Source organism: Thermobia domestica, chromosome 2, assembly GCF_964235325.1.
Source record: "Thermobia domestica chromosome 2, izTheDome1.hap1.1, whole genome shotgun sequence".
NCBI lineage: Eukaryota > Metazoa > Arthropoda > Insecta > Zygentoma > Lepismatidae > Thermobia > Thermobia domestica.
The window spans coordinates 90,419,459-90,435,298 of record NC_137455.1 but is presented as its reverse complement, the minus strand read 5'-3'; the positions used below and the strand labels follow the sequence as shown (position 1 = coordinate 90,435,298).

The 15,840-nt window shown below is 35.4% G+C and overlaps 1 protein-coding gene across 1 annotated transcript in view; it reads left to right on the top strand.

Annotated features, from left to right (window-relative positions):
* Nfs1 (Nfs1 cysteine desulfurase) overlaps positions 1-15,840 on the top strand; it is a 59,027-nt gene that overhangs the window by 6,037 nt on the left and 37,150 nt on the right. Inside the window, exons 2-3 of the mRNA XM_081743868.1 lie at positions 6,665-6,735; positions 14,457-14,573. Of these exons, the coding sequence (XP_081599994.1) occupies positions 6,665-6,735; positions 14,457-14,573 (188 nt within the window). The remainder of the gene's footprint in view (positions 1-6,664; positions 6,736-14,456; positions 14,574-15,840) is intronic.

Sequence of the window (15,840 nt, the reverse complement as noted above, 5' to 3'; positions counted from 1 at the left end):
TATTTCGGCATGGAGCGTTTGACAACAAAGGAGTGATTGGCCCGTACTTTTTTGAAGACGATGAGGGAGCTGGCGTCGCTGTGAACGGCGACCGTAACAGACACATGCTTTCAGATTGTTTTTTTCCCAGTTTTGGGCGAAATGGAAATTGAAAATGACGATTATTGGTTCCAGCAAGATGGTGCGACCTGTCACACATCCCGTGAAACAACTGGTCTGCTGAATGAAAAGTTTTCTCAAAAAAATTCTCTCTCAGGGCGAGGAAATCAGGAATGGCCTGCCAGATCATGCGATCTTACCCCTTGTGCCTTTTTTTTTTTTTTTTTTTAAATTTTTGTGGGGATTTCTGAAATTTAAAGTGTACGTGAACAATCCACAGACAGTACAACAACTGAAGGATGGAATTAAGAGGGTTATTAACGGCATCACACCAGATGTTTGTGAACGCGTCATCGCAAATTTCAATGAACGCATTGCTCATTGCCGTGCAGTCTTCGCTGGTCATATGCCGGATACAATTTTTCATACATAAATGTGAGAAAATTACCTAATGTGTATGTATACATAAATGGGAGAAGTTACTCAATGTGTTTATATATATAAAAAAAAGAATTTCAATATGTTTTATATTATTTTTATAGCACTTTAATATTCGTCCCTGTATCATTCATATACCGCCGATTGACTTCCTGAATATTGCTATATGATGAAGGAGAAACTCCAATATTAAAAAAAAAAAAAAAAAAAAAAAAAAAAAAGAGAGAGAGAGAGAAAGTACAAGGCCTCAATAAACTATGACATTCATTTCTAATTTCTCGTCTTGTATTTGTGAATTTCTCTTCGAGACTTAGTGCAGCTTTCCTTTTGAAAATTATAAGTTAAAATTTTCAGATGAAACTCTTGGAATGTAGATCTGAGCTCTGAAGTTATAATTTCTGAGTTTGAATGTATGTTTACTGTTGGAAAGTACGCAAGATAATATGATGATACTGTGACGCCATAATAATAACGTTCCCTATCTGTGTACAGCATCTCAGCATTTTATTGTAATTATATTTTGTACGTACATACAGTGAAACCCATCAACTTGGATACTTTTGAATTTGGACCCAGAAAAAACTCATGTTTATTGGAACCCCTCTCTCCTGGACATCCCTCTACCTTGCATCTTGGACAAGTTATGATCTGATGATTCACGAGATAAGCTTGCTGGAATTCCGAGAAGGGGTGGTGGGTGAGGAAGCAGAATAGATTACCTATTTTATTGAGAAAACAATGATGAAATTCTGAGAACATGTTGAAGGGAGTCGGCAGATTGGCCATCTGGATTTGACATGAGAAAATTGGTTGAAAATGTGTGGATGAAGAACAGGTTGCAGAAGACGAAATAAATCGTTGTAGCTGACTTTACGAAAAACTGAAATTCGTTAAAATAAATAAATAAATAAATAAATAAATATATATATATATATATATATATATATATATATATATACTGCAGAAAGAAATTTTTCTTGCTCAATGGTATTTTCGTGTTCAAGTGTTAAGTATTCAATGAAATGCTAGGATATGTACGCACATTATAAACTGCATTGTATAGTATGAACCCTTTATTGCATTGCACAGTTCAATTGTAAAAGTTTTCAACAAAAGCAACATGATATGTAAGTATTGTTCTACATTAATAATGTATTGATAAATGTCGTATTGTTGATTACGTAACATAATTATGATAATCTACCCCTTTATCAGTTTTCGTAGAAACCGCAGATTTACAACTTAGAGAGGTTTAATTGTCATGAATATATATTACAAATGCCATTATATATATATATATATATATATATATATATGACTTTACTGCACGTGGACATGATAGCGCAGTGGTAAAGCACTCACCTCTGGTACTACGGGTCTCTAGTTCGATCCCAGGCCAAGTGAGTTTGTGGTGGACAACATCGTGTCCGTGGATTTTCTCGGAATTCTACTACATTCTTATTCTTTTAATCCTTTGCATTTACTTTTATTAATCATCCGTCTCGTTTAGCCTAAAAGACATAAACGCGAGATGTAAAACTTAAAATATTTTATTTTCATTTCATAACTTTGCTGCTTAAAATTATGTAATATATATATATATATATATATATATATATATATATATATATATATATATATATATATATATATATATATATATATATTACTTACCAGAAATTCTTTATGCATGCTGATGTTTCCTGCCTATTATGTTTTTTAGAAAACATTGAAAGACACTCTTATGTTTCACATAGAATTACTTTCCAGTACCACTGGGTTTGAATTTCATGAAAAACAAATGAACCTTTGTAATACTTTAGTTATGGAGGGATATGTGCTGATCCGTTGTGTTAAAAGTTCTACAATTTCTTTCTTGTGCCTTCAGGAAGGAATTTATAACTAAAACTGAATTAACAAGCTGCTCTGACTCGATTCGTTTGTCTTCTTTATTTCAATTTCACCCAACATAGAAGAAATTCATTACAGTTTAGCCAAATTTTGAGGTATTTTATTTATTTATTTATTTATTTATTTATTTTGACTTATTTTACATGTCGAGGTTAAGGCTATATGTAGCCTTATCTACCACCTAAACATGACACAAAATTGAAAAATCAAAGGATATAGCTAACAATAGCAAAAGAAAAAAAAAGTTAGAAAGTAAAAAAAAAAAAAAAAAAACAAGAAACAGACTGTCACTTGAACACACACACACACACAAATATAATATAGTGCTACACGAAAGTACATGCATGTTATAATATGTAATAAGTGTTGAGTTTCATATCTTTATGACAGGCTTCTCTATTGGCTCTTCTGTCTCTGTGTCCATTCAACCCTGCTTCGATAACAATAAATTATAAACTGCCCTTTTAAAAGATGCTAAAGATTTTGACTCACGTACCGAGGTTGGCAAAGTATTCCAATCACGACACGTTGAAATTATATATGATTTGGATGAATAAGTTGATCTATGAATAGGAATTGCAAGTTGGCTATTAAAACGTGATCTTGTGTCCCTCTCATGGAAATCGCTTAAAAAATTAAAATGTTTTAGAAGATAGGAAGGTTCTGTAAAAGTAAGTGTTTTATACAGCAGTACCAACGAGTGCAATTTTCGCCGTTGCTGCATCTTCAGCCATTGCAGCTTTTTAAAGAATGGCGTAACATGATTTGAGAATCTTAATTTTAATAATAACGCATTTGTAAATGTATATCAGCGTCAGTTAAGGCGGTGTCACAGTACTCCAAATGTGGTACCACTAGGGTTTGAACAAGAGTTTTTTTCAACTGTGTTGGCAAAAAGTTTTTTAATTTGCTGAGAGAATGAAGAATTCCAAAAGCCTTCTTGCATGATGCGTTAATTTGATCGGACCAAGTTAAATATTTGTTAAGTATGACGCCAAGATTTTTCACAGAGGCAGAGAAGGGAATATTTACGCCTTCTAAAGTTATATTGGGAACAAGTGAAGCATCTATTAACGTCGTTGCATGTTTGGAAGTCATTAAAATTGACTTTGATTTGACTGGATTTATAATCAAACAATTATTTGCTGACCATTTAGCCAAATTACTCAAGTCTTCGTTCATCTTTGTTATACAAGTATCTATTTGCTTTGGTGAAGAAGATAGATACAATTGAACATCGTCCGCATACATGTGATACTTACAGTGTTTTAGAGATTGTGCTAAGTCATTAATATAAAGGCAGAAAAGAAGAGGCCCTAAAACACTACCTTGAGGAACCCCACAAGGAAGGTTACGCTGACCAGAAACTAAGTTGGCAACCACCACATACTGTTTTCGGTCGCATAAGTAATTTTGGACCCACGTAGCAGCTGAAGTAGAGAAACTAAATTTTTGTACAAGTTTCTGTAGCAAAATGTCATGGTTTACTGACTGGAATGCTTTGCTATAATCCAGTAAGGTAAGTATGGTTATCTCTCTCTTGTCCAAAGCAGAACGTATATCATCAGTAATACTGGTAAGGGCTGTAGAAGTGCTGCAATGTTTACGAAACCCCGATTGAAAAGTGTCTAAAAGGTTATAAGTTCGAAGGTGCTCACATATTTGATCACTTACAATATATTCAAGAGCTTTAGATAGGGCAGGTAATATTGAAATAGGCCTTAAGTCTTCTGCAGATCGGACATCCTTAGTCTTAGGGAGAGGCAGGACTCGTGCTGTCTTCCACAAGACTGGGAATGTTCCGGTAGTAAGGGAAAGATTAAATAAATTAGTAATTGGGGAGAGGACGAAGGGTAATATTTTCTTGATCAATGTTATGCTTATTTCATCAGCACCTATAGCAGTGGATTTTATCCTCTTAATCGCTTTCATTACATCATGTGGGGTAACACAAGTGAAAGAGAAAACATTTTCTTCAAAATTAGGGATTTGTCCTGTATTATCAGATCTTGCATTTATCTGTGAGCTAGAACTATCAATTCTACAGAAATAATTGTTAAGATAATCGGCAGAGAAAGGAGCAGCTACATCCGGCTGGACTCTTTTGCTGCTACGAATGCCAAGTAGCTTCAAATTTCTCCAAAGATGGGAGGGATTCTTGTTCTCAAACAGGGTGTAGGAAAATTTTAATTTCGCATTACGCACGGCTTGATTACATCTATTTCTAAGGATCCTATATTCCTCAAATTTGTCATTTAAGTTGGGTAGATTCAATTTACGTGCTTTCTTAAATTTACTATACGCTCTGTCGCGACAAGCCATTAAACTTCGAATTTCATCTGTAATCCAGGGCGAAAGAGAACGAGAAACACGTTTTTCTCTCAAGGGGGCATGAATGTTCAAAAGATAAAATATTAACTCATTGAAATAAGATAGTTGGTCATCCACAGAAGGAAAAGAACTTATTAGATGCCAAGGCAATAACGCAGCATCACGCAAGAGTGCTTCATTGTTAATGTTGGCTAAATCTCTGTATAAAACAACTTTAGGCTTGAATTTGGGAATCTTAATTGAATAGCAAACAAAGATAAGATCATGACGCGAAATGCCAGGTACTGAAAATTGACCGAAATGAAGAACTCTATCAATGTCGGAAGTTAAGATTAAGTCAAGAAGTGAATCTGAGGTGGTAGTATGAAACGTAGCTTCGAGCGGACAGATGGAAAAATTTAAGGATGTAGTAATCTCGCGGAATGTTCCTTCTTTTCGGAAGTTAGAATCTGAATCGATCCAAAGCAGGATTGGTATCTAAGGGTACAATTAGAATTTGTGAGGATAGAGTGAAGCACTGTGTCATTGACCAATTAAGGTTCTGAATGTAACAGTTAATTGCTCTTTATTTTCATTCACTAAGTTTATATATATATATATATATATATATATATTGGAGGCGTGCGCACGTGGGGGCAAGTGGGGGCGCTCGCCCCACCTAATGTTTTGGCATTGCGTTTTTTTCGATTTTTTAAAATAATTTTCTCAGCTAATATGAATTATATTTCACAAAAACGGACCCTGAAAGACGTCTGTAATCATCACTATAGAAAATAACGTTTTGAACTTTGCAGTATTCGACCAAAATTTCTCTATTTAATTATATTTTGGTCTTTTCCCCTTTGTTTACCCCCAGCAGTATATTATCATACGCACACACACACATACCTAACACACTATCTGTAGGCGCCGACTCTAAAAGAGAGTTGGGGGAAGCTTTTCTGTTCCTTCTCTCCAATCTAAAAGCAGAGGGGTTTGCTTTTATATACCGGTAATTATAAAAAAAAAAAAAAGTAATGAAGACAAGGTGGTTGCATATCTTCAGGAGTACCGCTATTGATTTGCCCCCCCCCCCCCGTAATACAAGGGTCTGCGCACGCCTGTGATTGATATATATATATATATATATATATATATATATATAAACTCCCTACAGTTGATACCAATTTACAAAATGTGTCCCTACGCTCAGCAAAAGTGTCTAAATGTTCTTACACTTGGCAGCACTGAATTATTTTCTTTTTTAAGTCATCATAGGTCAACACGCTTTTTCTGACAGACCAGAAGCAGATCCTTCCTTGATCAAGACAATGAGGTGGTTCTGTGTATAGTTGATGTTCATTACGGTATTTAGTAACCATGGAATCATACTCTACTATGCTTCATTTCATCGGCAGGCGGTAAATATTAGATACTGTTGCCATTTTTTTGAACATTTTCTTCTGTTGAGCACTTCGAAGAAAGTGACAACACCTATTACCAACGACCTATATCATTCTTAATACACAAAGTCACACTAGTGACATTGTCAAAGAGCTCCTTCACCGTTGACAATAGGAAATAGTGGATACTTTTCGTGTACTTGGGAAACACTATAACTCCCGAGAAACCATTATTTTGTGCTATAGGCCTATCCTTTCTGGATGTTATAAAAGTGGACGCGCTGATGTATACGACAACTTCCAAGAGTGTGTGTAATAGAAATTGGGGAGAATATCTTAAATATATGTAAATGGTTTTACCTCTGGTAATTCAGTGATCTATAGAGGTATCGTCATTTATTATTATCCAGCTATTGTATTATTATCGTCTGTGGTTTTTTTAATGATGCAAAGGATGTGCTATTGACAAAACTTGATTTGAAAAGGTAAATTGTATTTTGCAGGCATTACTGTCGAAGTCGATGGTTTCGAAGGGAGACCTCTCTATCTAGATGCTCAATCAACTACCCCTTTGGTAAGTAAGGATTTAATATTTTAATGTAGAGATGTGTGAGGTAGAAAAGGAGCTCAGTATCAGCTGCTTTCTTTGTAGTTCTCTCAGAATTAATAATGAATTTGTTTCAGATAGCTACGAAAACAAAATCTCAAATCGCAGAAACAACTTTGAAAAAACGCATCCAGGACTAAGCTGATGCATGATTAAAAGTATTAACTTAAAGTTTGGTATAAGTCATTGTATTTATTTAATCGCCAAATTTTTTGATGAAAATCTTCTCAAGACGTGTCTTCATATGGTTATGGGTTCTATTCCTAATGGAATAGCATGAAAATTTGAACTTATTAAGGTGGTTTGAATCCATTTTAAAGTGTAGGTCCACGTCTAATATAACTTCGGTGCTTAAAAGGGGCGCGAACCTTCAACTCACAAACAAATCATCTTAATCACAACTCATGGCACCAATCATATTTTGAGAACTTTATCGTACAGTAAAGAAACACCTGCATATTCATGGAATGTACAATGTTATTTTGATCTGGTTGAATTCGTTCTCAGAAGTATGACTACCAATTTCCAGAGACAGAGAAGGGTCTACCGCATGAAATGTTACAACAATAGAAAAATTGTAGACAAGTTTTTTATGACCTTGAACCAGGTTGGGTTGTTAATCTTAAGATACAAATATTTTGAAGCCAAAAGATCCTGAGCTACAAGTGTACTGCTACTCATAGATATAACTGAAGATGCAAAGTGTGAAAGCTGGTGTACAATAAAATTGTACTTTCCATTAACTTTGCTACTTAATTCTTAATCTTTCTTTTTAGCTTATGAAAAAGAACAATATTCACGATATTCACATTAGTTTATTTCTTTCTAATTTTAGAATTCGATGTATATCAAGAAAGGTAGTTGCTTAAATGTAAGCACTTGAGGTTGTCGTAATTGTCACTCAATGTGATGAGCCAGCGAAATACTTTTCTAACAAAGTATTTAGTACAATTATTTTGTTTCTGGTACTGTCTGGTGACACACTAGGAATGATTTTTAAAAAAGTGCGTTAAGATCAACAGATGCAGCTAAGTTGAAAGACAGTCCCTTTACATCAAGCATCCGGCAAAACATATTCCTGCGAACTGTTTCTATCAATTCCTCACTCCGTTATCGGAGAGAAAACGACGGCTCATTGCTATGTAAATGACACGGTGTATGTATGTAATTCTCTTTCTATCCATCCTATAAACTGAATGTGGTAGAATTGATAAGAGTTCTTACGAATGTGGAAATCAAAGAAATCCTAGAAAAGTCAGGGAAAATGATACTCAACGTGGAAATTATGGAAAATTGACGGTTTTCCCTAGGATTTTCCGCCTGTGTTGCTTGTATATTGAAATAAGCTGATAATTTAAACACAGGAGTCCAATGAAGTAAATATGAAGCAGTTAATCTGAGTAATTTGTGTTAAGTAGTAATATGATGTAACATTTCTTTTATGTTTTAATGTTATGTACATTTTTTGTTGTTTTTTTAGACGTTTTAAAACTGCAATACATCAAAAATTGATAACACTAAGCTTATATGTATGAAAAATTCACAGTGATTATACATACCTATATTGTGCGCTATTGTATGATAAACGAGTTTGTAGATAGTTAAAAAGAGATAAAACTTACAAACATTTTTTTTAAAAGTTAAATCCACCATATTCGGGTGAGCTATCCTATGTTAAATCACCTAGAGGGGTGGCTCCAATAAGCAAAAACAAGACTTTGCAGTATTGTAGCAAACAGACTACCCCATGGTTACTATGAGATATAGGAGTCATGTCTTGTACTATCTTCAACCAGGGATCTTGGCCTAACATACATAGATGCACTTTAATACCCTGAGAAATGGAATTTGTGATGTCAAATGTAGCCACTGAAATTACGAGTTTGACAATTTTGAAAGCCTGTATGTTGAAAAGGGCTCAAAACCACAGATGCGGTGTGTTGCTCAAGAACTATAGCTAAAAGGGATTTTAAAATTGATTAAAAATAGCTATGTTTGGAATTCCCTCTTGACAATTTCTTCTCCGGAAATCAACAAGTTTGAAAGGAAAAAATTACTAATTTCAGGCTCAAATTTCTCAAAATAAGAACAAGCAAAAAATGTGAAAATTTGGTTCTAGGTACTACTACTACTAGTGCTAAATAGAAATTGTGAATTTTCTTTTTGGTTCGCGCGAATGTACAAGGGAAATTCAAAAAGTAAAGGCACATTTGAGAAAAGCTGTACTTATTCTAATGATAGAAAACTGAAATATACCTTATTTTTCTACGTAACCTCCCTGGACTTCAATGCACTTTTCCCAACGTTTCACAAGTTTTTTTTTTGATTCCGTCAGAAAAAAAGTTTTTCCGTTGCATCTGTAACCAATTTTGCACCGCATCAATGACTAGCTGATGATTGATGTTTAAATTTCTTAACTTCTGGTGATGATGGGTGTTCCGAAACCACGCTCGCAGCCTTAGTTTCCGGTTCGGGATGATGTACAAAAATTCGTCAGTCGTTGAGGTCGATGGCCTGCCGGATCTTTCATCATCACGTAAAGAAGTTCGTCCCTGTTTGAAACGCTCTATCCATACGTAGATCTTTCTTCGCGATAAACAACTGTCACCATACTGTTCTTGCATTCGACGAATAATGTTCGCAGGTTTCACACCTTCCGCATATTAAAAGTGAATCAATGCTCTCATTTCCTCATTGGTGCAATGGAGCTGCCATGTCTAACGGTCTGCTACACTGCAACGACTAATGCAGGAATACGAGCGACACATTGTCTCGAAGTATTGGCAACTACACTCACTCAGCGCTGGTTACTAGCAGTGTTGTCAATCCTTGGAAAGAGAAATTGCAAATGTGCCTTTACTTTTTGAATTCTCCTCGTACATTTACAGTCTCTCAAATAGCTGTAAAAGTAACAAGTCAGAAGAAAATGAAAGGTGTAATGGAATCCCATCTCATTATTTCATATAATAAGTTCGTAAGGATAAAATCATAAGATTTACGGAACAACAAATGTGATTTTCATTGTATCTAATCTCGTTCAAAATTACAGTAGATTTCCTCTGACGAAATTTCTTACGTTACTAGCTTCGATTGAATTGGGTAATCGAGATTTCAACTGACAGAAAGCTTTGAAAACCTGGAAAAGTCAGAGAATTCCGCTTACTCGTAAAAAGACCTGGAAAAATAAAGAAATTTAATGAAAAGCTGAAAAACTCTGGAAAAGTCCGGGAATTTTAAGTAAGGATTTTTACTTCTCAGAATTTTCCTTACCCGGTTATTTAGTAGGGGATGTTTTATAAAATAAATTATTTTGCTTTGCAAAATTTCTCTACCTACACATACACTATAAACATGCACGTACATAGTAGATGAGGAATCCCCTGGACGGGATAAATAAATTGCTTTTTTAAATTATATAGTGTAAACTTGGAAAACCAGGAAAAGTCAGCAAATTCTTGCTCGCCAAATGAATGGGAATTCTGGGCGATTAAACTATTTCCTCCAATAAATATAAAGTACATCTTTAAATTAAATAAAAGTGTTTTCAAATCGCTCTTTAGAATGCGGAAGTTACTGCGAATAAAACTTCTATCGCAGCGAATTCATTTATATGAACGCTGCATACAGTTGTCAACCTTCTCTTCTTCTTCACTACATACGTATATAAAAAGTTTCCGTCTATAGACACAGAACATTAGTTAATATTGTTCTCTTAAAAGATTTTTTTGTTTCAAATATTATTTAGTTGCAAATATTATTACCAAAAGCTTCACAAGGCCTATCTGGCGCTAGTTCAAGGCATGACTGTTACGTCTTCCTTACCGAAAGGGTAGAATCGTAGGACGTACTACTTAAAAATACAGTACGGTACCAACAGGTGGATAATAAGGTCGTACTACCAAACTAGCTTAGTGGTCGGAGTTTTATTAAGCAAGAAACTAGAAATATTTCATACTTTGTTATAAAGGCTAAGGTAGAACTGTGGTAACTTTTTAGTTGTTAATGTTTGTTTTTATTTCAGGGTTTGAAAAAACCCGGACTTTTTTGAAAAAGCCCAACCCACCTGGGCTCATATGTTTTTTTTTCGGATATTTTCGGGTTTAATTGGGTTTTTTCTGGTTTAATCGGTTTTTTTCGAAATATTTCAATGTCTTTGGGGTAAAAGTGTTAAAATGTGATTTATATTTCAAGATTGTCATTGTCACAACTTGCAACAGTTTTCTACTCACTGCTGTTTTGAAAAAAGTGGCCGCCATATTGAAATTTTACATTCGATCGCCGTGAAAATCTATACAGCAAATTTAGCATATCTCGTGCTTCCACCGTCAAAATTTCAATTTAAAAGACTGAAAATTGCGCTTCGTAGCGTGGATACTCGCTGGTTTGAAAACATGCCCGCGATTTTGATATTTTACGTTGGTATACCGCCAAAATCTATACAAGAAATTTACAGTGTTTCGTGCTTGTATTCTGAAACTTTTAACTTAAAAGGCCGAAAGTTGTACCATGTAGTGTGTGTGGTAGAGGAAGACAAACGAATTGAGCTGATTTTGTGTTTAACGTCCCTTTCAGCAGCGAGGCTATATGAGACGGGACCTACTGATTAACGTGGAATGCGAACCACATGAGCCCCCTCCGAGAAGCAAACCCTGGTCCCACGCCGAAGACGCGTACACTAATCGCATAGCCATGAAGGAGCTTGGCAGACAAACGAATAAATGTAGATGAAGTCATCCAGAAGCCTGACTGACGTTCGCCAAATATGAATACCAAAAGGGGTCTATTAATTTAAAACAAAGACACAATTCATGTTGTATGATGTTTTAAAATGTCTTATATGAAATTAACATCTTCCAGCGTAAATAAACCTGCCATATTTTATTCATGGGAATACGGGACACCTCAGATTCCCCCCCCCCCTTAACTTTCCAACACAATGCAATGAACTGTAGTCTGGTTATGAACAAAAGTATAATAGGCCGCGGTGGCTCAGTGGTAGAGCGTTCACCTCTAGTGCATGGGGTTCCTAATTCGATCCCAGCTCGCGCCAAGTGAGCTTTGTGGTGGACAAACACCTTGTGCGTGGGTTTTCTCGGGATTCTCACGTTTCCTCTCACTTTCTTCATTCCGTCATTTTATTCATTTCTCATCATCGTCACCTTGAGCATAGCAGGCATAACCGTGAGACTAAAACTAAAAGATTTTATTTATATTTTTTCAAGAATATAATAGGCGAAAGTTCACTAAGCAGCAGCTGCTTTTCGCTGTTCGTACCCTGCAATTAATTGTACAGACTGAAAATGCTTAAAAACTTAAGATATGCTATAAAAATGCTTTACAGGAAAACAATATGCAAATTATTTAAATCAGTGGTACAATCTACCTTCAATTTTCTTCGCGCGTTTAGCAATATTTATTTACATGGCTGTATTTGCCAAAATTACGTTCGTCAGTTTAATCTGATGAAAAGCTGATTTTTCTCCTTGTGTCGTGTGTAATTGTCAGGACCAGATTTACACTTTTCTAAGACCTGGACCAAAGCACAATTCTGTGCCCCTAGCCTTTGAAAAAGATTATAATTCTTGTTAACTTATCTAATGTGTTGCTGGAGAAAAAGTCAGTCGTCTTCCCTGTGTTTGTAAATGTAGAAACACTCAAAGCCATCTTTTTATATATATATATGTATGTTCCGGAGAGTATACGAGTTTCCATCAAGTGCAATGGAAAAAGTAGCATTGCAAATTTCGCTCGCTATCAAGTCGAACAGGGTAGTGTAATAACATCCTCGAAACTGTTACATGCAACAGCTACTGTTCATTCACTAATTACAGGATTCCCAGCTAATGTCAGAATTTTTTGTTTTTCACTTTTCGAATAAGCTGATATTGATAGCAAAAATAAAACGGAGTTAAAGTACGGGACATTTCCCTGTCCCGACTAAATTTACGGGGAGGCGGGACATCGGGCCCAAAAACGGGACTGTCCCGCTTTTTACGGGATGTATGGCAGGCTTAAGCGTAAAATAAATAGTTTTATTGTTGAAGTATTCATTTCTGATCCTTCTTCGTTTAATTTGGGAATTCCCCGAGCATTTCTTTCACGGCGTGTACATCAAAACTTCCACTAGTAGGGAAATTTGAACTCAGCACTTAAAATAGTAAGCGTTACATAGTCTTCGGAACCTCGAGCATTAATCTTCTCAAATTTGACAAGAATTTTTACGCTATTGCTGGTGTTGATTCTACAGAATGCTTATTTGAAGAGTAGCAACAAACAACTGAACTAAACTGTTATTGTTAGAAAACCAAATTTTAGTTGAAGAAACTTGTGTTTTACATCAAAGGTAAGAAATAATACTAATAGTTTTACTAATGTATTTACATATGTACTATTAGTACCGGCACCTATGACCTTAAACCCGTCAAACGTATGAGTGATAATGTCCCTCGGTGTCGCCAAGTCAACGAGCACACTATTCACGGAAAATATTTTTTAAAGTACAAAATTGCTTATTTTACTTCAAATAGGCTATAAGCATAATCCATACATTAATTTGTTCTATAACTATCTCAAGCTAAGGTAAGTTTTTTTTTTAAATTCATTTAGTGCATTCAGAACTTTATAAAGGTCTTATGTTGAATGTTGTTGTATACCTTAACGTAAAAGCCTCTAATTCGCCCAAGGTAGTCTAAAATCTGATAAAAATCACTTTCAATGTGATCGCCTTAGTTGTATCAATAATATACTAACAAATAGCTCAAAAACCCAGCTGGGTTTTAAAGTGGGTTTTTTCGGGTTGGGCCCACTTGGGCAAACCCTGTTTTATTTACTATATATAGGTGTGTCAAATTAAATGAAATGTTTGAGTTTTACGTCCCACGGTTATGTCGGTTAGGCTAAAGGAGACGGTGATGATGAGTAATGAATGAAATGGTGGAATGAAGAAAGTGGGAGGGAACGGGAGAACCCCGAGAAAACCCACTCACACGGTGTTTGTCCACCACAAAGTTCACTTGGCGGGGCTGGGATCGAACCTGGGACCCCAAGCACCAGAGGTGAACGCTCTACCACTGAGCCACCGCGGCCCCCAGGTGTGTCAAAATTCCGTTCTCATGGGTAATATTGAAATGTTGCAAATTTGTAGTATATATAGCTGAGCAAGTAGAATATTATCGTATTATAACCACTGTTTCAAGTGAAAAAAATTACAGTAACAGATGTTCGAATTGATGCCCCTCTTGAATCTCGTAGGTATGGGTACGACTACAAGACCGCTCGTTGTACATTGCTCAACATTGCTGTTGCAATAACGGAGCATGAGCATGAATGTTGTTCCGTTGGAACTGAAATTCTGGAGAATTACAGTTTCGGCTTTCTTTTGCATTGTGTACATTCCACCCTTGGAGTTGATTTCTTGTACATTCTTTTAATGCCTTTGCTCCCAAAAATTCAGTTTTTCATTTATTTAAACGTTCTTACAAGGGAAAAATAAACTTACTTCAATGTTTTATTTATTTCAGCGTTGTTACCGTGTTTTTATTATTTATTTTTTTTAAACTATGTTCTACCTGAAACAAAGACTACAATACTGTAATATTTCACTTATTGAATTTCCTGGTGCAGAATTTTTAATATTTGACATTTAATGTATATTGTGTAAAATTTATTTATTTATTTATTTATTTTAGGATCCAAGAGTTCTTGATGCAATGCTACCTTATTTGACTAATTATTATGGTAATCCTCATTCGAGAACTCACGCATATGGATGGGAAAGTGAAAAAGCAGTGGAACATGCTCGAAAGGTAAGAGCTTGTCATCTTAGACTTGTCAGTAAGGTTGGTCTAAAAGTGTGGAATCACTACTAAAAGTGAACACTGCAAAATATAACTAAAAAGTAACAATGTAGGTGGGGAATAGAGATAGAAGAAAATATTTGAGGACACATCACAATGACGTCCGCCATCTTGAAATTTATGCAGTTGTCTTAAATGGAAACATAGCGTGTAACATATCATTTTAAGGTTGGTTTAAAGGGACAAGTTTTGCCGATAGATGTCACTACAGTCTCCCTATCTCTCCCATGTGTTTTTACCTTTTATGAAAATTTACAATTTCTTTTATACATTTCAACCTAGAGACTTCAAATTTTTAGAGAAGGAACTTCATAACCTATTAAAGGGAACGATCCGTGCCGATTTTTTATTTAGAATTTTCTTCATTGTTGAAATGGCTTGATTGTTGAAATGGATATCCAAATCTTTACCAATGAAGCTGTTTCAACAATGAAGAAAATTCTAAATAAAAAATCGGCACGGATTGTTTCCTTCAATAGGTTATGAAGTTCCTTCTCTAAAAATTTGAAGTCTCTAGGTTGAAATTTATAAAAGAAATTGTAAATTTTCATAAAAGGTAAAAAATACATGGTAGAGATAGGAACACTGTAGTGACATCTATCGGTAAAACTTGTCCCTAGCAAAATTTCGTAGAAATTGAATGGCACTGTTATTTTTGCTCTAACGCTAACTATTACGAAGTTATGACAGTTTCTTTGTTAGTATCATTGCAAGTGTCTTATCAGCAGAAGATGGCCTTTACGCATGCAGAGCGCATCCAAATCGTGCTAATCTCTGGAGAACGAAGCATCAGGGTGATCGTAGACGATTTTAACCGTAGTCTTTCGGAAAGAACTCCCATCAACAATGGTGCTATGTTCAAAGTGCTAAAGAAGTTCTAAGGAATTGGATTTGTTGCAAATCAGAATACTGGTAGGCCACTCACGTCGACAGACGAGGCAACAACTGTAACAGTGTTGGCATCATTCAGTATAAGTACCAAGAGAAGCACGGGTAGTGTAGCCCATGAAAATGGTGTTAGTCTTACGTCAGTCATGCGCATTATGTCATTGAATTAGTGAATAAGTGGCACCCTTATAAGCTGGAACTTCACGAATTCCTTACAGATGACCCATATCGTCGTCTGGAATTTGCTTAACGAGCCACAAAGAACTACAACAAAATTTCACATTCGTCTCTGACAGTGTTTACTGATGAGGCAAACTTTTATGTGTCG